The 22,840-nt window shown below is 38.3% G+C and overlaps 1 protein-coding gene across 8 annotated transcripts in view; it reads right to left on the bottom strand.

Annotated features, from left to right (window-relative positions):
- The window catches only part of Dnm1l (dynamin 1 like), a 45,634-nt gene extending 23,069 nt beyond the window's left edge, over window positions 1-22,565 (bottom strand). For 4 of the 8 annotated variants that reach the window (XM_041678377.1, XM_041678378.1, XM_041678382.1 and 1 more), the window contains exons 1-4: window positions 22,320-22,554; window positions 7,135-7,282; window positions 2,246-2,292; window positions 1,800-1,871 (exon numbers count right to left, since the gene is read on the bottom strand). In XM_041678377.1, coding sequence (XP_041534311.1) covers window positions 1,800-1,871; window positions 2,246-2,292; window positions 7,135-7,282; window positions 22,320-22,421 — 369 coding nt within the window. In that variant the 5' untranslated portion in view covers window positions 22,422-22,554. Of the gene's footprint in view, window positions 1-1,799; window positions 1,872-2,245; window positions 2,293-3,465; window positions 3,505-7,134; window positions 7,283-22,319 lie in introns of all 8 variants that reach the window. The other 4 variants (XM_041678384.1, XM_041678385.1, XM_041678379.1 and 1 more) reach the window with 2 other exon arrangements.
- Between the last annotated feature and the right edge of the window lie 275 nt (window positions 22,566-22,840).

Below are 22,840 nucleotides of genomic sequence, written 5' to 3'. Positions count from 1 at the left end.
GAAGCATAATGAAACATGAATGAGAAGGCAGCCAATCATAAAAACAAGGATTATAATCCTATCCAACCCCATACCATTAATATATAAAATTTCTTCTCCCTAAATAACTTCACTTCCTTTTCTATATGCATATGCCATCTTTTAAAAGCAGTAAACAGAAGAACAGTGCATTTCATTTATCCAAAATGATGTCCTTGAGCTAATGGTGCTGAGCTGAGAGAGGAACAGGTAAGAAGCTATGCCCATGAATTTGATCTCAGATATCCGAATATCAAGTGGCAAAAGTGTACACACATAGTCAGAGTCTGCTCAGGCAAAAGTACCTCAATTTTCAGACCCCTGAGACAAAAAGCTATCCCTGACATAATCTAGTCCCATCTAGCTATATTATTGTCATAATCCAGGCTCAACCTGGTGTAGGGAATTTAGAAAGTGTGGTGGCAACAGTAGTGACTTCAACGTACTAGCTTAGAGTCTGACAGTGAGCAAAACAGTCACTGAAAAGAGGCAAATATTTTCAACAGGTCAAAAAGCAGCTGCAAAAATGCATTTCTGTCAGGAAATGACTTCTGTTGTCACAGGACCTGACAACAAATATATACTGGATATTACTAATGGCTCAGGACCACTTGTGAGATTTAAAGTTCCTCCAGATTACACAGAAGAGCAATATAAACAAAAGGATTCACAATACAGGGTACAAAAATGATTTAAAGGAGAGCGATTGTGACATTAAAGGTATCTTAGAATACTTGATTTAAAATTCTCACATTCTTAGAAAGTAAATGTTTTACTGTAATCAAGTACTATGTAATTAAGATCACACAATATAAATATTTTACATGTATGGAAGTTTTAAGGTGTATAAGTGTATGCATACATGTGTCTGATAAGCTGTGTTAACTGTCAACTTGACAGAAACAAGAATCACCTGGGAAAAGGGCATGCCTGTAGAAGACTGTCTTTATCACTCTTGAATTGGAAAGACTCATCTGAATTGTGAGTGGTACCTCAGCTATATAAGTGGAAAAAGACAATTAAAAATTAGTATGTACCCATGCACTCAATGTTCTTTTCCAACTCTGAACATAATGTGACCAGCTGCTTCAAAAGCTTTTGCTGCTGTGACATCCCTGTCATGATGGACTGTATCTGGGAACTGCTAAATAAACCTTCTCCCTTACGTTGCCTTTGTTGGGGTATTCATCACAGCAATAGAAAAGAAACTACGGCAGTGTGTGTTGCTGGAGATCTAACCCAGGACCTCCCCCAAACAAATGGCCTATCAATGAGCTATGTCCCTAGTTCTTGGTGTTTGTTGTTTGTGTAACTATTTCTGTGTGTAGCTAGCTCCTCCTGCCTCTAACTCCCCAATGCTGGGAATTCGGATATAAACCACCACAACTTACACAAAGATAATTATTCAGCTAAGTTTTTTTTATATGTTTGTAAAGTATTCTGTTTTTAAAGAAAGACTATGAATTATAAACAAAGTCTGGTAACACACTGATTTTTAATACCCAGTTACTTAGGAAGATGAAACAGGTGGATCCCAAGTTCAAGACTAGCCTAGGTGAGTAATGTAGTGCGACACTGTCTCAGAAGGAAAAAAAGGCTTTAGGATACAGCTCAGTGGTAGAACGCTTATCTAGCATGTACTAGGCCCCATATTCAACATCACTGCTGTGGAGGGAAGGAGATTAAGACTTTGCAATGCGCTTATATATTATTATATACAGAAGATGTTCAACAATATATTTACTTTTGTTTAAGTCTTCCAGGTCTTAAACAGTGCCTACCTTATTATTCCCTGAAATTCTTTCGGTTTCATTTTCAATTTCTTGTCGAATTTCATCAAAATCTGTGTAAAGCTAAAAATTGTTGAAACAAAAAGAATCATATTTTAAATAAGATCAGTTCTTAAGGGGTGGAGGCCACATTTAAAGAATATATATGGATCTACTTCAGAAGACTAGTTCACAATTTCTCATGTATATATACATTTTTCTAAGATTTGTTTCAAAGTTGCCTGATCTTACAGTCCTTAAAAATCTCCGAATTGGATCAAGTCATATTAAACTGAGGCTAGAAATGTTACTGAGACAAATTTTATTTTAAAGTTTACAAAGTAAACAAATTTGGTTTTATTTCAAGAAAAACATCACCAGTAAGAAACTATATTCCCCACTATCCTACAAAAATGTTACTTTCTATATGTTATTTCTTTATATTCTTGAGTGATTACCTTGTTTTTGGTGTGAAGAAATTTACCCCATTCTTCTGCTTCAACTCCTAGAGAAAGAAAAATTCATTCCTTAGAGACTAGAAATTGGGTTTTATTGTTAGGAATTAAAAGCTAACACAATGAACTGCTTTTCACTGACAACAAGATACCAATTGTCTCAATTTTAAGACTGATAAATACACATTCGCATTTTTTAAAGCCCAGCATAGACTACAAAGGCAGGCCTAACTTCAAGTAGAGTTGCCTGCAAGTCCTCCCAGCATTTGAAATCTAGTTCTTACAAACTGTTTATTTCCTATTGGTTTGCGATTAGGATAACTGATCATTTCTTTCAACAATTTTATACATGAAAGCAGTTTATCCAACAAAAAAATTGAAGAACTATAGGAAGAAAAATTAAGAATCCCAAAGAATAATGCAAAAGCAAATCATATATAACAAATGTGTATATAACATTAAAGTTTAAAATATGCATGCAGCATAAGAATGAAATAAGCTAATTTTCCCATTAAAAAAAATCTTTGTCTTTTATTTGGTTTTCTGTTGGCTATATATTAAGCTCTCAGTGACAGGGCATTAGCGGCTTGCAGTGCACACTGTCAAGGTGATTGCTCTCAAGGCCAACGAATGATATGAATAAAAACAGAAATACATATGTACTGTAAGGAGTCAGCCTCCTGCTAGTTTCTAGTCAATCTACTCCTCTTGACAGCTTACCCAAGCACAGCTATTCTACTCCCACCAAATTCAGAAGCTTAAAATAGCTTAATGATTTAAAATATTTAATGCATATGAGTCACCTGAAATAAGATATCCTCATAAACATTTATTTAGATCTTTGTTGGACTAAACATAAAACCAGATCCTACTTGAAGCTTAGGACCTTCTTCCAAGAAGGCTCTTTGAAGGAGCAGACTAATGGAGGTCATAGAACTCACAGAGGCAGTATCACATACCACAGGGCTATTTTTAATTTAATTAGCCATACAAAAGTTTCACTGTCTTCACGATTATGTTTTTGTAAAAATTAAGGTAAATTCACTACCAAAAAAGCCTGCATGTTAATGCAATGCCAAAACACTAACAAGAACCTCTAAAACCTGCAGTCAATGTGGACAGGCAAATAAAATGGAAGGAAAACAGATGCGCACAGCCTGGAAGGGTACATAAGCACACATGCACGCATTCTAGAAAGAAGGGCTAAGAACAAATGGATAAACCTTTAGAAAGGTGTCTTGAGTTTTTCCATGTAGCAGGGTCTGTAGTTAAAGAGAAATAGCACAAAGTAATTTTAGTGCTTATCCCTAAAACTTTAAATTTCTAAAACACTTAAATGTGTAGAAACATGATTACATTTCAAATGCACATAAGCATTTAATTATTCAAAACTTAATAGAATTGTAGGAACAAATATATTTTTATGTACTATAAGCAAAGCATAGTGTAGGTAATGCTTTGATTTTTTTAAGGATTTTTTAAGGATTTAGAAATTTTCATTATCATCATGTTATTGTTGCTAATTCTAAATGTATTAAAATTATTTTACTCTCAAAAAGTTTGCCTGAGCTATTTAAAAGCCTACTGCGGGAAAAGATAAAGTGTCTGGTTTAAAAGAGTGCAGGAGATATGACAAGCACATCCTCTGAACCCTTCAAAATTAGTAAATAATGCAATTAGCCTATTTGCTAAAAATGACTGTTTCTGAGGGTATTTTCTTTGCGTTTAGCAAACACCACAAAACATTATGTCTGTAAATTTATGAACTCTATCCAGCAGGATCTACTGTCACAATTCTTGCACTTCCTGCTAATTATATTCATTAAATACAAAGTATTTTAGCCAGTTTTTATAGACCTCAGGTTAAAAGTACTGTTTCATCTTACAATACACTGCTCTTAACACATTATTGATAATTGGGGCTCTCTTATGTATAAAACCTCAAGAAGTTTTTATAGCTTTTATACCCAGTATGAAAGGGAATTTTTTAATGCAAGAGATGTGTTTGTGTGTGTAGAGCTAAAACAACACTGACATCTGGAGGGAACCTGAACAAAAGAAGAGTAATCTTGGGAACTCGGGCCCATGGCAACAGTGGCACGGTTCATGCCTAATTCTGAAGCAACCTTCCTGTAAAGTCCACTGGACACAGAATCTGTGAGGCTGTACCTTTCATGACTTTAAACTAATAAAAAGTAAATAAAAGCAGATTTGTAAAATAAAATAAAAAAGAACCATATACAAAAAAGTCTTGGGTTTGTTTTTATCTTTTTGAGGGCTTTTTTCCCCCCTTTTCTTCTTTTTTGTGATGCTTTCTTCACAACTATTTTCTCTCACTGTTCATGTTTTTTAAAACCAAACTGTATGTTGATCTGCTCCCCTAGCTCTTAATTTCCACAAGGCCAGAATGATTTGGTAAGCCTAGATTGCTTTTCCAAAGGAGAAAGTGGCATTGATAAGAAGGTAAGAATAGCCAGCAAGGTGGCTCAGGAGGTAAAGGCCTCTCTGGCAAGCCTAATTTCCAGAGTTTAATCCCCAGGACCCACTTGGTGGACGGAGATAACCAATTCCCCCCAGTTGTCCAATGACTGGGGCACACTTGCAAGAACAAACACATACCACACCTACACACATATTCACTCAGAAATAGAAATAAATGGTTAAAAAAAGCTTTTTTTTTTAAAAAAAGCCAAGAATTATGGTAGAATAAGAATGAAATTTAATACTCAAATTCATATTTATTTTATACTCTAAAGTAGCTATCACTTCAAGGAAGGGTAGAACACAGTATATATTTTCCTTTATATATAAGGAAATGCACATATGTAACAGGGTCTAAGCTCGGGAGTAATAGATTTGCAGATAAAAAAGTGCAGTTTAACTGGCCTGCCCACACATCAACAAAACATGCTGGGCATATAAGCAAAATGACACCAAGGAACTAACATGGCTAACTTGATTTGAGAAAACATGACATCTACAAATGGTCTCTGATAGACAAACTGCCCTTTCAAAATGGCTGAGGGAAAAAAAGGTGACCTAGAGTCATATACTTCCTGAAAGTCTTGGTTTAAGGTATTAGGCAATGTGTTTGATGGAATTGGTAAGGATAAAATTCCGAAAATTTTATTCTAGATATTTGAGGCTAAGCCACAGGTTCGTCAAGAATGATTAAACTCAAGGTTCAAACTTAAAATAACCTGGGCATAGTTGTGCATGTCTGTATTAAGAGGAAACTGCAAATAAGCCACCTGGTTACACAGTAAATTAGAAGTCAGTAAGGGCTATGTAGCAAGACTGTCTCAAAGTAAAATAAATAAAACAAAAAAACTTCAATAATAAACAATGAAATAAAAAATAAATACTAGTATATCAAGAAGATACCTAAGCCGGGTGGTGGTGGTGCACGCCTTTAATTCCAGCACTCGGGAGGCAGAGGCAGGTGGATCTCTGTGAGTTCGAGGCCAGCCTGGTCTACAAGAGCTAGTTCCAGGACCGGAACCAAAAAAGCTACGGAGAAACCCTGTCTCGAAAATTAAAAAAAAAAAAAAAAAGATACCTAGCAATTAAAAAGTTTCCTATTTAGCTGACAGTCAACTATAAAATATACTGACTAATATCTATAAGCTCATTAACTTTCTTCAGTTATTTTGGAGTCCCTGTTTTCAAGTCATAGTAGATGCTCAAGACAGGTTTCTCCCCTACTTTAATAAAATTAGAGTCATCACTACAATGTCTTCTATGACAAACGAAGGGGAGAAAACCAGAAGTCACGTAGCACCCATCTCGGGGCAGAAGATAAACAATGAGACTGCACTGAGGATAAATCTCTCCAGCTGGTGCTCTGCACAAACACCGTGGGCAAGGCAGAGCACATCCACAATGTGAGGACACAAGTCTATGTCAGACCCTGAACTGAAAAAGATCACTGGGTATACTATTTTCAACCATTTCAAATCTCACTAATATGATTAATATGATGCATATATGTACCATAAATAATTTAAAATTTCTTAACAGAGAACATTTCTTAAAATACCTTAATTTTAAAAGATCCAGCTATATACAATCATGACAATATTCATACTCTGGTCTTACTATTCATATACTCTATTTAAAAACAAAAAACAAAAAAACCCATCAGGCCAGACAGTGGTGACACACACTTTTCATGCCAGCACTGAGGAGGCAGAGGCAGGTGGATCTCTGTGAGTTCGAGGCCAGCCTGGTCTACAGAGGGATTTCTAGGAGAGCCAGGGCTACATAGAGAAACCCTGTTTCAAAAAAACAAAATAAAACAAAAAGAAAAGTACAAGTAGTACATGCTATAGAGGGGAACCTTATATTTAAGAAGAACACAAATTAGTAATACTTTAAATGTTTAATCTCTTCTTACAGTTGGACATGGCAGTACATCTGTAATGCAGGTGCTCAGTAGATGCAGGAGGAGAGAGGATCTCAAGTTTGAAGTCATCCTTAGATTCTGAAGATAATTTAGACTATCCTGCCTCACAAAACCAAGAAATTTTTCTATAAGTAATAGATAGCCCTTCTCTTAGGACTAATGGAAAGTATCATCAAAATTAGTGAGCACATGATAAGCCCAAAAAATGGCAAGTAAAATAGGAACTTTTTTTACTGATTTCTATTTAAAGACAGTTTACTAAGCTGAATTATTCAAAAGGGACTATTACCAAAAACTGTTCAGCATTTCCAATCAATAAAAATTGTTTTATATGAAAGATTAAAAGCACTCCACAAGATTTCTGATTTTGCTATAGCCATTATTTCCAATTTACTAGCCAACTTTTTACTTGAAATTCGTTATCTTAAAAATAGACAAAAACAGAATAACATTTTAAAACAATTCTTACTCCAGTTCTGAAATTTACCATTTTCTTCTCCAGTTGTTTTTCGTTTATCTTCTGGTGAGACGTGGACCAGCTGCAGAATGAGAGGTCTCCGGGTGACCACACCAGTCCCTCTGGGAAGAAGGTCTCTCCCCACGAGGCTTTCCAGCACTGAGCTCTTTCCACTGCTCTGAAAACAGAACACACAAGAGCAAAATAAATGAGCTTTCTAAACAGATTCTACTAACAAACACACACAAGTTGAACAGCTCAAATTCAGAGAAAACAAAAGCCCACACTTAAAATACATAAAAAACAGCCCCTCGCTCCAAATTATTCTATTTTTTTTTGTTTGTTTTTTTTTTTTTGTTTTTCGAGACAGGGTTTCTCTGTGGCTTTGGAGCCTGTCCTGGAACTAGCTCTGTAGACCAGGCTGGTCTCGAACTCAAAGAGATCCGCCTGCCTCTGCCTCCCGAGTGCTGGGATTAAAGGCGTGCGCCACCACCGCCTGGCAATCAAATTATTCTACTTTTTGACACTCTCTTAAGCAAATCTTAAAGCCTATATGCTATAGGTACTAATAATACATAACTATTTCACTTTAAATGGGACATTATTAACTATATTTTTAATGTAGTGAGCAGGCATTAAATTCTCTGGTTAGTTTTTGTCAACTTGCCATAAGCCAATAATGTTTGGAGGAAGAAACCTTAAAGGAGAAAATACTTCAATCTGATTGCCTATAGGTGAGTCTGTAGGCCATTCTCTTGATTAATTACTGATGGGGAGTGCACAGCTCCCCGGAACAGTGCCGCCCATAGGCAGGTAGTCCTGGGCTGCATAAGAAAGCATACTGAGTGAGCTACACACAGGGAGCAAGCCAGAAGGCAGTGTTCTCCCACCACTGCTGCTTCCGGTCCGTGCTCTAGCTTCCTGCTCTGACTTCTTTCAGTGAGGGAATATGACTTGAACGTTGTAAGATTAAATAAACCCTTTCCTCCCTAAGTTGTGTTTTTCACAGCAATAGAAACCCTAACTAAGAGTTGATTCATGATCAGAATACTTGTAACCTGATATTACCCTCTCTATTGCTCTCCAATCCCCCTACTGAAGCAATGGTCCTTGTTTACTTTCCTAGTTTCTGATGTAACTACAGGCTATGTTACTCATAGCTGAAGATTTGGTGCTGGCCTTTCTAGAGAAAGTGGCATTTGTATTTCTTGGCTTGGGGTTACCTCACTTAAAAAAAAATGTACACACACACACAAACACACACACACACACACACATTTCTAGCCATTTACCTACAAAGTTCATGATTTCATTTTTCTTTACAGCTAAATCCCACTCCACAGAATACATATACCAATTTCATTATCCATTCCTCAGTTGTACAATATTTAGATTGTTTTCCTTTCCTAAGTACTATGAATAAGGAGGCAATAAACATGGCTGAACAAGTACCTGTGGAGTATAATGTCGAGTCTGCTAGGCATATGCTAAGAAGTGGCATAGCTGGATCATATTGTAGGTTTATTTTTAGATTTTGAGAATTCTCCAAACTTATTTCCACAGTGGCTAAACAAGTGTGCAGTTTCACCAACAATGAACGAAGGACCCTTCAATCTTGAACCCCACTTTATTATTTGTTCTTATAATTCTGCTGAGCTTCCCTGTTCAACCTGGGTACCTTCGGGTCCGGTTCTTTAAAAGACAAGCTCCGCCCACGCCCAATTCCCCCTCCCAACAAGACAAGCTGAAAACTGATTTCAGTCTTCCCCTCCTCCCTTCTTTCTCCCCCCTCCATAATCTCCTTACCCTTATACCCTTCCCAATACCCACTACATAAACTCTATACCCAAGCTCTGTCTGTATGGAGTATCTGTCTCCCACCAGCCATGGACCTGCCAGGGTCGCACTGCCATAAATCTTTCAGCTGTTCCACTGATCTTTGCCACTCTGACTGGAGGGAAGATGAAATCTAAAAGTTGTTTTGATTTTCTTTTCTCTAATTACTAGGGACAATGAACATTTTTCTAGTTTTTTTCAGTCATTTTTTTTTCTTTTAAGAACTCTCTATTCAGGTATCAGTCCCAATTTTAGAATAAATTTGTTTTTTGTTTTATTATTCTTTATATATTCTGGGTATTAATCCTCTGTCAGAGTCTCTCCCAGAAGTGGGCTTTCTCTTCACCCACCTGACTGTTTCTTTAGCTGTGCAGAAGCTTTTTAGTTTCATGAGGTCCCACCTGTCAATTGTTGGCCTTAATTCTTGGGCAAATGGAGTCGCATTCAGGAAGTCCTTTCCTGCATCTCTATCATGTAGGGCACGGCCTAAGTTTTCTTCTAGCAGTTTCCGTGTTTTAGGTTCCAGGTTTAGGTCTTTGGTTCATTTGAAGTTAATTTTTGTGCAAGGTGATAGACATAGGTCTAATTTCATTTTTCTGTATGTGGAATCATTTTCCCAGCAACATATTTTGATGATGTTTTCATTTTTCCAGCATATGTTGTTGGCGTCTTTGTTAAATACTAAGTGGCTGGATTTATGCTCATGTGTGTTTTTAATTTTGTCCCATTGGTGTAAATGTCTAGTTTTGTGCCAATATTGAATTGTTTTTACTACTATGGCTCTGTAATATATGTTAAGATTTGGGACTGCAATCCCTCCAACATTGTAGGGCTTTGTTGTTTGTTTGTTTGTTTTGTTTGCTCAGGATTGTTTTAGTTACCTTGGGTCTTTGGTGGTTCTGTATGAATTTGCACGATAGTTTTATCTAGTTCTGCTAAGAATGAGATGAGGATTACACTGAGTCTATGAATAACTTTTGGTAGAATGGTCATTTTTGTTTGTTTGTTTTTCTAGACAGGGTTTCTCTATGTAACAGTTCTGGCTGTCCTGGAAAGTGCTTTGTAGACCAGGCTGGCCTTGAACTCACTGAGATCCACCTGCCTCTGCCTCCCAAGTTCATTTTTACAATGTTAATTCTACTAAACCATTGAGTATAAGATATCTTTCATTTTTTAGTGTCTTTCTCTATTTCTTCAAAGGTTTAAAGTTTTCATTATAGAGGCCCTTAATTCCTTGGTTGCGTTTATAATTTGAGGCTCTTGTGTTCACGACCTCCTTGTTATGTTTGTTGATGGTATACAGAAAAGCTGTTGATGAATACAAGCTAATTTTGTATCCTGCCATGTTGCTGAATTTGTTTATGGCTTCTAGAAGTTTTCTCAGACTTCTTGGGGTGGCTAATCTACAGTATCATCTTCCAACAAGGATACTTTCATTTCTTTTTCCCTGCCTATATCCCTTTAATTTCTTTCTCTTGCTTATTGCCTAGTATTTGAGGCACAGTATTGAAAAGGAGTGGACATAGTAGATATCCTTGTTCTGTTCCTGACTGTGGGATTGCTTCAAGTTTTTCTCCATTTAGAAGAAGTTGGCTGTAGTTTTTTCACATGTAGCTTTTATTGTGTTCCCTGTAGCCCTACATTCTCTAGGGCTTTTATCACAAAGGCATGTTGAATTTTCTCAAAGGTTATTTCTGTATCTTTTGAAGGTGACCATGTGATTTTTGTCTTTTAGTACATGTTTGTGATTTCCTTTTTTGACTTGCAAGTGTTCACTATCCCTGCATTTCAGGGAAAATTATATATATATACACACAGGTATATGGTCTTTTCAAAGTATCTCTGCATCCTGTTTGCAATTATTTTATTGTATATTTTTAGTATATGTTTCTCAGGAATATAACCTGCCGTTTTCTTTTACTGTTCAATCTTTATGTGGTTTGGGTGTTAGACTGATACAAGCTTTGGAGGAGGAATTTGGGAGTTCTCCTTCTGTTTCTATTGTTCTGAATAGTTTAAGAAATAAAACTATTGGCTGTTTTGTTTTTGAAAGTCTGGTAGAATTCTGCTACAAATCCATCTGGCCCTAGTCCTGGCCTTAAAAAAAAGCTGGGAAGCTTTTTTATTACTATGTTAATCTCTTCACTTGTTATGGGCTGTTGACTTCTTAATGTCAGTGAATTCAATGAATCTAGAAAATCAACCCTTTCATTTAGATTTTATAGAGTGCAGGTTTTTTAAAATATTTCCATAATACTCTGAATTTCTTTAGTGTCTGTTAGTGGTTAGTTGAGCTAAGGGTTGGTGAATTTTGTTCCAATTCACAAAGAACTAGCTTAGTTTGAATCTTTGTATTTTTTTTGCTTCAATTTCATTGACTTCAGCTCTGATTTTACTATTTCTTGCTTTTGAATGGGTTTAATTTGTTCTTGTTTTTATAATTTTTTGTGTTGTATCATTAAGCCATTTATTTGCACTCCTGTTGTGGAATATTAAGATATGTAACATTTGTTTATGCTGTGAAATATTTACTTAATGATGGAAAGATGCATTGCATTCTTTTATGTTTCATTTATTTAACTCTGTGAAGCTGTGTTACTTTGCCTGTCTAAAACACCTGGTTGGTTTAATAAAGAGCTGAATGGCCGATAGCCAGGCAGGAGAAGGGATAGGTGGGGCTGGCAGGCAGAGAGAAAAAAAGGAGAAGAAATCTGGGAAGGAAAGATCGAAGAGCGTGAGAAAAGGAGGACTCCAGAGATGAGCCACCTAGTTACACAGCAAGTCATGGACTAAGAAGTAAAGAAAGGTAAAAAGAAATAGAGAAAGATAAAAGCCCAGAGGCAAAAGATAGACGGAATAATTTAAGTTAAAAAAAAAAAAGCTGGCTAGAAATAAGGCAAACTAACACTGGGCATTCTTTAAAAAAAAAAAAAAGCCTCCTTGTATGTATTTATTTGGGAAATACACACTTTCCAAATAGGGCTGCTTTCTGTTTGCCACAAGGTTGTTCTCGTTTCATTTTTATTTAGTTCTAGGAAGGTTTTTTTTTTTAATTTCTTTCTTGATTTCATCTTTGATTTAATTATCATTTAGAAAGTAGTACTTTAATCTCTATGAATCTGCTATTTACTAGAGTTTTTTCCTGTAAATTTTAAGTTTTATTGCATCGTGTTCAGATAGGACACAAGGAGTGCTTTCAAACTTTTAAATTTTTATTTATTTGTTTTAGACTAAAGTAGACCAGCATGTGGTCTTCCATGTGCTTTCATGTGCTGCTGAGTAGAATATGTATTCTTTGGTGTTTGAATAGAATATTATGTAGATATCTTTAAAGTCCATTTGATGTATAATGTCAATTAATTCTCACATTTCTACCTATTTCATATCCAGATGACTTGTCTACTGGAGAAACTGAGGTACTGAAGTCCTTTACTGTAAGTGGATTGATGCTACTCGTCCAGCAGCACACTATTTATTTATTTATTTATTTTCTCAAGGCAGGATTTCTCTGTAGTCCTGGCTGTCCTGGAACTCACTTAGGCAGACCAGGCTGACCTTGAACTCACGGAGATCCACCTGCCTCTGCCTCCCCGAGAGCTGAGATTAAAGGCATGCGTCTCGATTACTGGGGCCAGTAGTACATTTATTCATTCATTCATTCATTCATTTATTATGTATACAATATTCTGTCTGTATGCCTGAACTCACTTAGGCAGACCAGGCTGACCTTGAACTCACGGAGATCCACCTGCCTCTGCCTCCCCGAGAGCTGAGATTAAAGGCATGCGCCTCGATTACTGGGGCCAGTAGTACATTCATTTATTTATTTATTTATTTATTTATTATGTATACAATATTCTGTCTGTATGCCTGAAGGCCAGAAGGGGGCACCAGACCACTCTACAGATGGTTGTGAGCCACCATTGGTTGCTGGGAATTGAACTCAGGACCTTTGGAAGAGCAGGCAATGCTCCCAACCACTGAGCCATCTCTCCAGCCCCCCAGTAGTACAATTTTAATAAAATTGGGCATTCCTGAGTTTGATGCATCTTTAAGATAGTAATTTCTTCTTGGCTAACTGTTCCCTTGGTTAGAATGGGATGTCCCTCTTTATCTCTTCTGATTAATTTTAGTTTGAAATCCCTTTTGCTTTATTTTAGCTTATAGTTAAGGTACAGAATGAAGGGAAGTTCAGGCAGGAACTGAAGCAGAATCCATGCAGAAACACTGCTTACTGTCTTGCCTCTCGTGGCTTCCTCAGCCACTTATATAACCCAGGATCACCTGCCCAGGGATGGTACCATCGCCAATGAGTTGGGTCCTCCTACATCAATCATTAAGAAAATGTCCTACAGACTTTCCCAGATGAAACGGGAAGTCCTTCTATCTATGTGATGCTTTTATTGGCGAATGAATAAATCTGTTTTGGCCAGTGGCTTAGCAGAATAGGACAAGGCAGAAATTTCAAGCAGAAGAGGAGGAGAGAGTAAGAGGAGTCAGAGAGATGCCATGGAGCCGCCAGAGGGGAAAGACACGAACTGCCGGTTGGAACCTTGCCAGTAGGCCACAAGCCTCGTGGTGAAATATGAAATAATGGAAACGAGACTGGGTGGTGGTGGCGCACGCCTTTAATCCCAGCACTTGGGAGGCAGAGGCAGGCGGATCTCTGTGAGTTCGAGACCAGCCTGGTCTACAAGAGCTAGTTCCAGGACAGGCTCCAAAACCACAGAGAAACCCTGTCTCGAAAAAAAAAAAAAGAAAAGAAATAATGGAAATGGATTAATTCTAGATGTAAGAGCTAGCTAGCAATACGGTTACGTGGTTGGCCAAGCAGTGACTTAAATAATATAGTTTTATGTGTGATTATTTCGGGAGTCTGGGCAATCGGGAAATGAACAAGTGGCCTCTTATTACACCCAGTGGCCAATTTTAGGTAAGTATATTCTCAATCCCTCTTTCCCTAGGTTTGTGTTGACAAAAAACCAAAACAAAAACCCAACACATGATTATTTAAATTGATGCAATCTGTATGGGTGTATATAGACTCCAGTAACTTATTAGCTTCTTAGACCTACTTCATTTAAGCTGCTACATTTAAGAGCATACAGATTTTAAGCGCTGTTAGGCTGTGTAAATAAGACTGAGCCAAATTACTTTCAGTTTGCTATGAACTTTGCTACTTCAATACATGGTCATTGAACTTTGCTACTTCAATACGCGGTCATTAACAGTCTGCTTCAATTTGCATGCCTTCTGGCTCAAGGGCTTTCTCAGTTTTTCAAATGCAATGTTTTATGCTTACTGGTTTATAATAAGACTCTTTATTCATACCAATGTTTCAGTTTTTGGGTGTGACCATGTTCCAAGTTTTTGATTTGAAATTTAGAATGCCACAAAACAGTTCCATGGATATTCTTCATATACTTGAACACAAGTTCAGCGTTTATTACATTTCGGCTTTTGCACTGTACACACATTTCCTCTAGCTGTCCCATGTGAGTTAATCACAGGCATCAGGGCATCGAAGGGGACCCAGCAAGCACCATGGCAGACAGGGAAACGATTGGTGAGAATGAAAACTTTGTTTGCCTGACTTAGTTGGTTTGGATCAAATTAGAAAGTCTGATGCCAGATGGTTTTACTGTCAGCATATTTAAATACAGTACAAGTTGGAAAACAGTTTCCAGGCAACAGTCATTCCAATTCCAGGTGCACAATAAAATATAAGGCATGATTACTTAGAAACTCCTTTGCAATGTACATGTGGTCATGAAGACAGTTTCTATAGCTTAAAGGCCTAGGGCCTAGTGTGGTTTCTGACTGACACAGCCAAAAAGAAATAGAGGAATTTCTAGATTGAGCCAAATCATCAAAGTTAAACAAAGAGATCATCCACCTAAACAGACCCATAAGAAATGAGACATTAACGTACTCTTTTTACACTGAATAACTAATGCACACATAGCTCAAAATATTAACATGTCAACTCCCATAGTCCAGGCTTTCTAAAATGTTATACTACAGCCATCAGTAAAGAATTTTATTGACTATACAATTATGGATCATAAAAGACTCAGATATTTGATAAGACCAAATTTATATCTACAAAAACTGCCACTCCATAGAGCTAGAGGCATAACTCACATTTAAACTGTGCATTTGGCACATACAAAGCCCTGGGTTCAAGCCTCAAGGTCCTAAGAACAGAGCCCCACCCCACTTTTCAGAAAAGCATAATACAACCCTGAGTCTACAAACAAGCAGTCTAACTCCATACAAATAAGAGACAGAACAAGTCATTGTGACAGAGTAGAATCCAACTGTAGAAGAGCAGACCAAGAGCAACAACAACAGTTAATCAGAGACATGACTCACGCACCAGTACAAGTAATCCTCAGTAGGATTAATAATGGATATAGTAGACTGCCCATCAAAAGTTAAGCAATGGGCTGGTTCAAGGCGCTGAAAGAAAAACTACCAATCAGAGTGGTGCTACCTATCATTCCAGCACTCATGCAGTTGATTCAGGATTGATAATTCAAAGTCAGACTGAGCTACAGAATTAGATTTGACTCAAAGAGATTTCATCTTGTCAAAATCCAAATAATCTTAGTTACAGAAATAAGAAAGCTAATACTAAAATTCACATGGATTGTTAATGGGGCCCAAATAACCAAACAATGTAGAATAAGAGCAAAGTAAACAAAGCAGTGTGGTAAGGACCTAAGAGTATACATATGAAATAAACCCATATATCTATGGTTAACTGATATTGAAAGATGCCGATACTATGCAATGAACAGAAGACTAACTCCTAAGCAAATGGTGCTTAGTCAAGTAAATAGGCATATATAAAAGATAAAGGTGGGCCCCCCATCACAGACAAAAATTTTCTGAAAATAGGTTAAAAACCTATGCAAGGTAAATAGGCAAGCTAAAAACATGAGAAGAAAACATAATGAACCTCTATGTCTTGGAATTTAGCAATATGTCAGAAGTCTAACCAACAAAGAAAAAGATCAATTTTATCAAGATCAAAAACTTCTGTGCATTGAAAAACATTAATTAGTCAGTGTGAAATGGCAATCTCCTGAGGAGAAGAAAGTATTTACAAGCATATTAGTAAGGCCCTAGTATCCAACTTATAAAGAACTCTAGCAATTCAACAATAAAAGGACAACTCCAACAAGCACATTAACATGCTTTGGATTATTAGGCACTAAGGAAAGGCAAAGCCAACCTACAACGACACAGTGTGCACACATTATTAGGATAAAGACAGATAAATATTGATGAGGATAGAAATACTGATGAGTCCTCCTATACTGTTAGTGACAATTTTAATTTAATTTTGTTTGTTTTTCAAGACAGGGTTTCGCTGTAGTTTTAGAGCCTGGCCTGGAACTAACTCTTGTAGACCAGGCTGGACTCAAACTCACAGAGATCTGCCTGCCTCTGCCTCCTAAGTGCTGGAATTAAAGGTGTGTGTCACCACTGCCCAGCTAGTGACAATTTTTAAATGGTGCAGCCACCGTAGACGTTTTATGGCCTATAGTTCCAATCCTAGCTACTCACGAAGAACTGAGAACTGACCTGTACACAGAGCAACACTATTTAGAGCAACAGAAACAATCCAAGTGCCCATCAAGGGATGAATGAATAAACAAAAGGTCATTTATCCATATACTGAAATATTATTTAACCTTTAGAAGGAATGAAACACTGGTACACACTACAACATGAAAAAAAAACTATACTAAGTGAAAGAAGCCAGACATAAATTATCATACACTGTATCCTACTAACATACAATATTCAGAATAAGTAAATCTAGAGAATAAAGTAGAACAACATAAACAAAATAAAGTAGAACAACATAAAGAGAAATGGGGAACAACTACTTAAGGACTAGAGTTTTCTTTTACAATACAATGTTTTGGAGACAGGTGGTATATATACATTAAGAATGTGCTAACTTGGGCTGGAGAAACAGCTCAGAGGTTAAGAGCATTGACTGCTCTTCCAAAGATCCTGAGTTCAAGTCCCAAAAACGACAAGTTGGCTCACAACAGTCTATGAGATCCCCATGACCTCTTCTAACATTGTATATGTAATAAATAAACAGATCTTTTAAAAAAAATGATGTGCTAACTGCCACTGAACTGTCTTTACAATGATTAATTTGAGCACAGTAAGGTGAAACACCCCAGTAATCCCAAACGCAGGAGTCAGAGGCAGATGTACAACCATAAAGTTCTAGGTCAGCCTGTACTAAACAGCAAGACCTTGTCTCAGAAACACAAAACAAAATAAAGCAAAACAACTTAAACATAATTGCTATTATTTGAACTAACAAATCTATTCCTAGAATCAAGGGAACTGAAGGCATTGTCCACACAAAGATTGGCAAACAAATATTTACAGCAAAATTATTTATACTAGCAAAAACACAGTAACAACCAGTGTCTTTCAAAGATATTCTATCTATACTAATAATACTACTAAATGTATACTACTAAAAGGCAGGCTGTGGATAAATAAGCTACAGCAAATCTATAGAAGAGTATTATTCAACCAAAAGGGGGGGAGAGATCGAGAGAGAAAAAAAAAACATGTTGAATTCTTTTATCTGAAATGCTTGGGTCAAAAATGAAGCATTTCAGATTTGGGAGTCTTAGAATTGTAGAATATTGCATGTGTATATGAGGTATCTTACGAGATGAGATACAAATCTAGACACAGTTTATGTATGCTTCATGTATATCAATACATTAATGTACCTGTAGTTTTCTTAAAGAGCTATGTTTATTTATATGTATATTGTATATGTTTATGAGTGATGCCATGTGTGCGGTAGCCGCTGAAGCCAGAAAGAAGGTGCTGGGTCCTCTACAGCTGGAGTTATAGGCAGCTGTGAGACACCTGTTGTGCAAAAACAGCACTCTTAACCACTCTTTTAACTTGTGTCTATACTTTAACCACAATCTATTTGTCACAAAGCAAAGCATGGAATTTTATACTTGTGGCATCATGTCGGCACTAAAATTGTTGGATACTGGAGCACTTGAGACCGTTTTGCAGTAAAGATACTCAACTTACACTAATGCATACCACGACAGGCATTCTGGGATAGTGAAACTAAATACAAAAGACCGTATCATAGAACTCTATTTATATGAAATGTCTACACCAGGCAAACCTATAGACAAAAGGTAGATTAATGCTTATCAGGATTTAGGGGGAAGGTAAGAAGAAAGAGTGGATCCTTAATGGGTAAAGGTTTCTTTATGGGACAATAAAAAGTTTCTAGTTTGCTTTATTCTGCTGTGATAAAAGACAATGACCAACAGCAACTTGAGGAGTAAAGGGCTTATTTCATGAAGATAAATCAGAGCAGGAACTCAGAGCAGGATCCTAAAGGCAGGAACTGAAGCAGAAACCATGGAAGGAAACTGCAAACTGGTTTGCTCAGCACAGCTCCCTCAGCTTGCTTTTTTATAGAACACAGGACCACCTGCCCAGGAGCAGTACTACCTACAATGGGCTGGGACTTCCCACAGACTTATTTAATCAAAAAAAAGCCCCAAAGACTCACTTCTGGTCCAATCTGATAGCAGTATTTTCTCCGTTGTGGCTCACTATTCCTGAATGACTTCAGCTTATGTCAAGAAACTAGCCAGCACAGCAAAGTTAGGAATAAAAGTAGCACTAACTTCACAACTCTGTCCGTGTCTACTCTAAAGTCACCAAATGTGCACTTCACTATGACTTTATGGTGTGTAAATATTTCAGTTTTCTAAAGGTCAAACTTCTCTTTTTCTTTTCTTTTTTTTCGAGACAGGGTTTCTCTGTGTAGCCCTGGCTGACTCAGAACTCATTCTGTAGACCAGGCTGGCTTCAAACTCAGACATCCACCTGTCTCTCCCCAAGTGCTAGAATTAACAGTATATCTCACCAATGCCTGGCTAAATGTTAAACTTTTTAAAGTTAGTTTACAAACTGGTTGAGAAAATCCTTTTAGATGTGTCCCAATCATTGAAGGAGTGCTGAAATGACTGAAATGAAAGGCAAAGGAAATGTACCACAAGCTACACTAAGCCACAGCCTCGGGCTGAGGCCATCTGCACTGGAACGTCAGCACAAAACGGTGGAGGTCTGGATTATACACCTATAGGGCTGCTCTTCCTGATTCTCAGCTTTAAAAATAGTGATTAAATGTCCCACATTGAGACACAGAACTTGTTTTAAATCTTACCTTCTTTTCTGCCTGCAAAATACAACATGGTCTAAAAAGTATCAATCTTTTCTCTCCCCATTTGCTTTTCTTTCCATGCAGACTATCTCAGAAATCACAAAGTATTAGCTAAGTAATAAAGAATAAGTGGCTGGTACCTCTAAACACAATTCCCTCTCCCCAACTCCTTTAACTCCTAACCCAAGGGAGTCGGGAGTTAAAATTATGTGCTCGACATAAGCAGTCAAGGTCCGGTGTGCTTATAAGTTGACAAAGGCTGCCAAGAATGCTACCCAGGTGCTACCTGTGGTGGCACAGGCCTTCTATCCCAATACTCAGGAGGCAGAGGCAGGCAGATCTCTGAGTGGAAGGCTAGCCTTGTCTACACGGTGAGTTCTAGGCCAGCCAGAGATATATAGTAAAATCCGTTCTCAAAATAAACAAGAAAAGAAAGAAAAGAAAATGAATGTAACCCAAATCAGTATTATTGAATGGCACTGTGCTCGTAAACTCAGAAAACCCCAAATTATTCTTTTTCCAATACTATGTGTTTTAAAATTCAAAAATTCACTAATAACTTTTCAGTTTAGAATACATGAACCAGATTTTATCAGAATTTCATGTCACCTTGCTCACTTCAGATTTATAAAATCAAAACATCTAGGAATAGGATCCAGGAAATTTGTTTTCAAAATGATTTTTCATACACTTATTTGAGAATCACTCAACAGAAAGGAACAGGCAGGAATTTAATTGAAAAGACAGAGATTCTTCCTGTCTTTACAAAAACAGAAAATAGAGTCTAGCTATGGATGTGCATGTCTGGAACTCACTCACTGTACTACTCCATTAAATAAGAATATGAACTATGTGCTTTATTGTTCTATATCATTGGAATAAAAATGGGAAAGATGATTTAGTGCTAAACATGGGGGAAACTAAAGTTTCTAAACTCTACTTCTTTTGTACCTGAATAAAAAAAGAACAAAAATTTAGATACTAAGGAACTGGACAGAGGGTGGAAAAAAAAACCTGTCAAGTCAAAAATTGATCCTTTGAAAATTTCTAATATTAACACAGAGAAGCAGCGTGTAAGTATCACAACTGGGATGAATTCCCAAGGCTCTGGCCCATCTACTGAAGAAAAGCCATCTTGATATTAAATTATTTAAACTGATTCACCATTTCCCTGATTCTTTTACTGATGCATAGTGAAAGTGAATTAGAAAATCTCTTTAGAGTCCATGTGAAGTTTCTGCTCTCATCCTACTGCACGCACTGGCTTTGTGGGAGCCTAGGCAGTTTGGATGCTCAACTTACTAGACCTGGATGGAGGTGGGGGTTCCTTGGACTTTCCACAGGACAGGGAACCCTGATTGCTTTTCGGGCTGAGGGGGGGGGGGACTTAATTGGGGGAGGGGGAGGGAATTAGGAGGCGGTGGCGGGGAAGAGACAGAAATCTTTAATAAATAAATAAATTAAAAAAATACATAACAATTCTCAATTAGCATGAAAAAATTAATTATGTCATGTTTTCTAATTTTATTTACAAAAACTACTTAAAAAAAAAATAAAAAAAGTCCCACTCTCTCAGGGCTTTAGAGATGCCTCAGCGGTTAAGAGCACTTGTTGCTCTTGCAGAAGACCCAAGTTCAGTTCCCAGCATGCACAGCCATTTACGTTGCCAGTTCCAGGGGGATCAGCTGCCTCCTCCGGCTTCCAGAGAGCAAGCATGAGATGACAACACACATGCAGATAAATCATACGCGTAACATTAAAAAAAAACAAAAACAAACTTAGAAATAAACAGAGGGAGGGGAAACCGATGCCGGCATGTAAAATAAGTATCTCATTACAATGAGCAATACCGTATCATTGAAAATCTTTAGAGACCTACTAAATGGTCTCAGTAAGAACAAAAATATTGTTTGTGGTATACTCAAAGACTGAACTGCTATCCTCAAATGGTAAAGCTGGAATACGCAGACATGACTGACAGAATAGAATCTATACTAACCCTATAAAGAGACCAAGCAAATGGTCCAAAAATTATCTCTACTGCTTTAACCATTTAAAGCCCAAATAAATAATAATAAGCTGCAGGAGTGTTTGAAGTGTATGGATATCCTCTGATCTATTTCCTATCGTAATATTTATGCACTTTCCCTAACAATGCAACCCATGGAATATGGAGAAATCATCGCCTCAGAAGAGAACACTATTAACAAACGGAAGCACTTAAAAATCTGTATTATTAAGAGGTTGGAGAGATGGCCTGAGGTTAAAAGCAAAGGCTGCTCTTCCAGAAGACCCGGGTTCAATTCCCAGAACACACAAGGCAGTTTCATAACCGTCTGTAACACCAGGCGAAACATTCACACACATAAAATTAAAAAAATAAAAAAAAATAAAGAAATCTGGGAGTGGTGGCTTGTCCGTCAAGGGAGCTGCGGCAGCTGGACTGCACGTTTCAGCCAATTCAGGCTACATGGTGAATTCTTAGCCACCTTGAAATACTGGGTAGGACCTGTCCCAACTCCCCCACCCCAAAGTTCTGTTATTCCTTTTCAGCCCAAAACAAGCGGTTAAAAAGGGGGGGGGGGGAGTAAGAGACAGAATATCTCACATATCTCCGTTACTCTAGATATTTATTTCTTCAACACTCTTTTCACGTAAAAAACAAAATACTGGCTCATCTATAGTACCCCACGTGAAAAGGCCAGAGAATCTTATGCCAAATTTGGGTCACAGCCACAAAACTATAAACACCAAAGTCATGGAGTGGTACAAGACAAACTTGGTGCTCCTGCCTAACCTCAGAACTCCAACTCCACACGGGACTGTCTTTAATCTTGCGACGCTGTAACGCTCCGGGGCCGCCGACTAGCTTGCTACCCCTCGGCCCCACGGCGAGCCCTGAGCCGACCGCGTCCTCAGCCGCCGGAAGGAAGCGACCGCCGCTCACACGCCCGCCCGCCCGCGTCCCCCGAGTGCCCTTGGGCCAAGCCGCGCCCGGCCTCAGGCTGCAGGGCCACTCGGCCCGCTGAACGCCCGAGACCAGAGGGGAGCACCGGGCGGCCTCCTTCCCGCGGACACCCGCAGGCCCTCGGCCCGGCCAGGCCTCGCCATCGCGGCCTCACCTCACCTGCGTTCCCACCACGACGATCTGCGGCAGCTGGATGATGTCGGCGCCCACCGTGTTGAAGACGTCCTGCAGTTTATTGATGACCGGGATTAGCGCCTCCATGGCTCGGAAAACACGGCACCCCGACCCAGCAGGCCACTGCAATGAATGGGGACGCGGCCCACGGCCCCGCTTGCTTCCTCTTCTCCTCCGCCCTCTCCTCGGGAGCCCGCACCCATTGGGCCGGGCCGCCGCCTCCCAGCCCGCTCCCGGCAGGCCACGCGTCACGCCGGAGGTGGGGCGCAACGTCTGCCGGGAGATGTAGTTCGGGCTAAGTGGAACGCGGAGGCCTATTCTAGAAGCTTTCAGCTTTCGACCTTCCGGAGCAAGGAGAAGGAGGCTGTGACAACGAATTTGTGTCTACTCTAATCAAAACACTAGGGAAGAGCTGGAAGCATAATGGTTGTTAAAGTGTTAAGTATGAATATGCCTCCGGGAGTCGGGGCACACATCTGTAACCCGGCCCTGGGATACTTAGGCAA

The sequence above is a fragment of the Microtus oregoni genome, unplaced genomic scaffold (genome assembly GCF_018167655.1).
Source record: "Microtus oregoni isolate MIOR12 unplaced genomic scaffold, Mior012 000029F_ref0000214, whole genome shotgun sequence".
Classification (NCBI taxonomy): domain Eukaryota; kingdom Metazoa; phylum Chordata; class Mammalia; order Rodentia; family Cricetidae; genus Microtus; species Microtus oregoni.
Note: the sequence above shows the minus strand (reverse complement) of the source record. Positions and strands in the feature narration are given on the sequence as shown.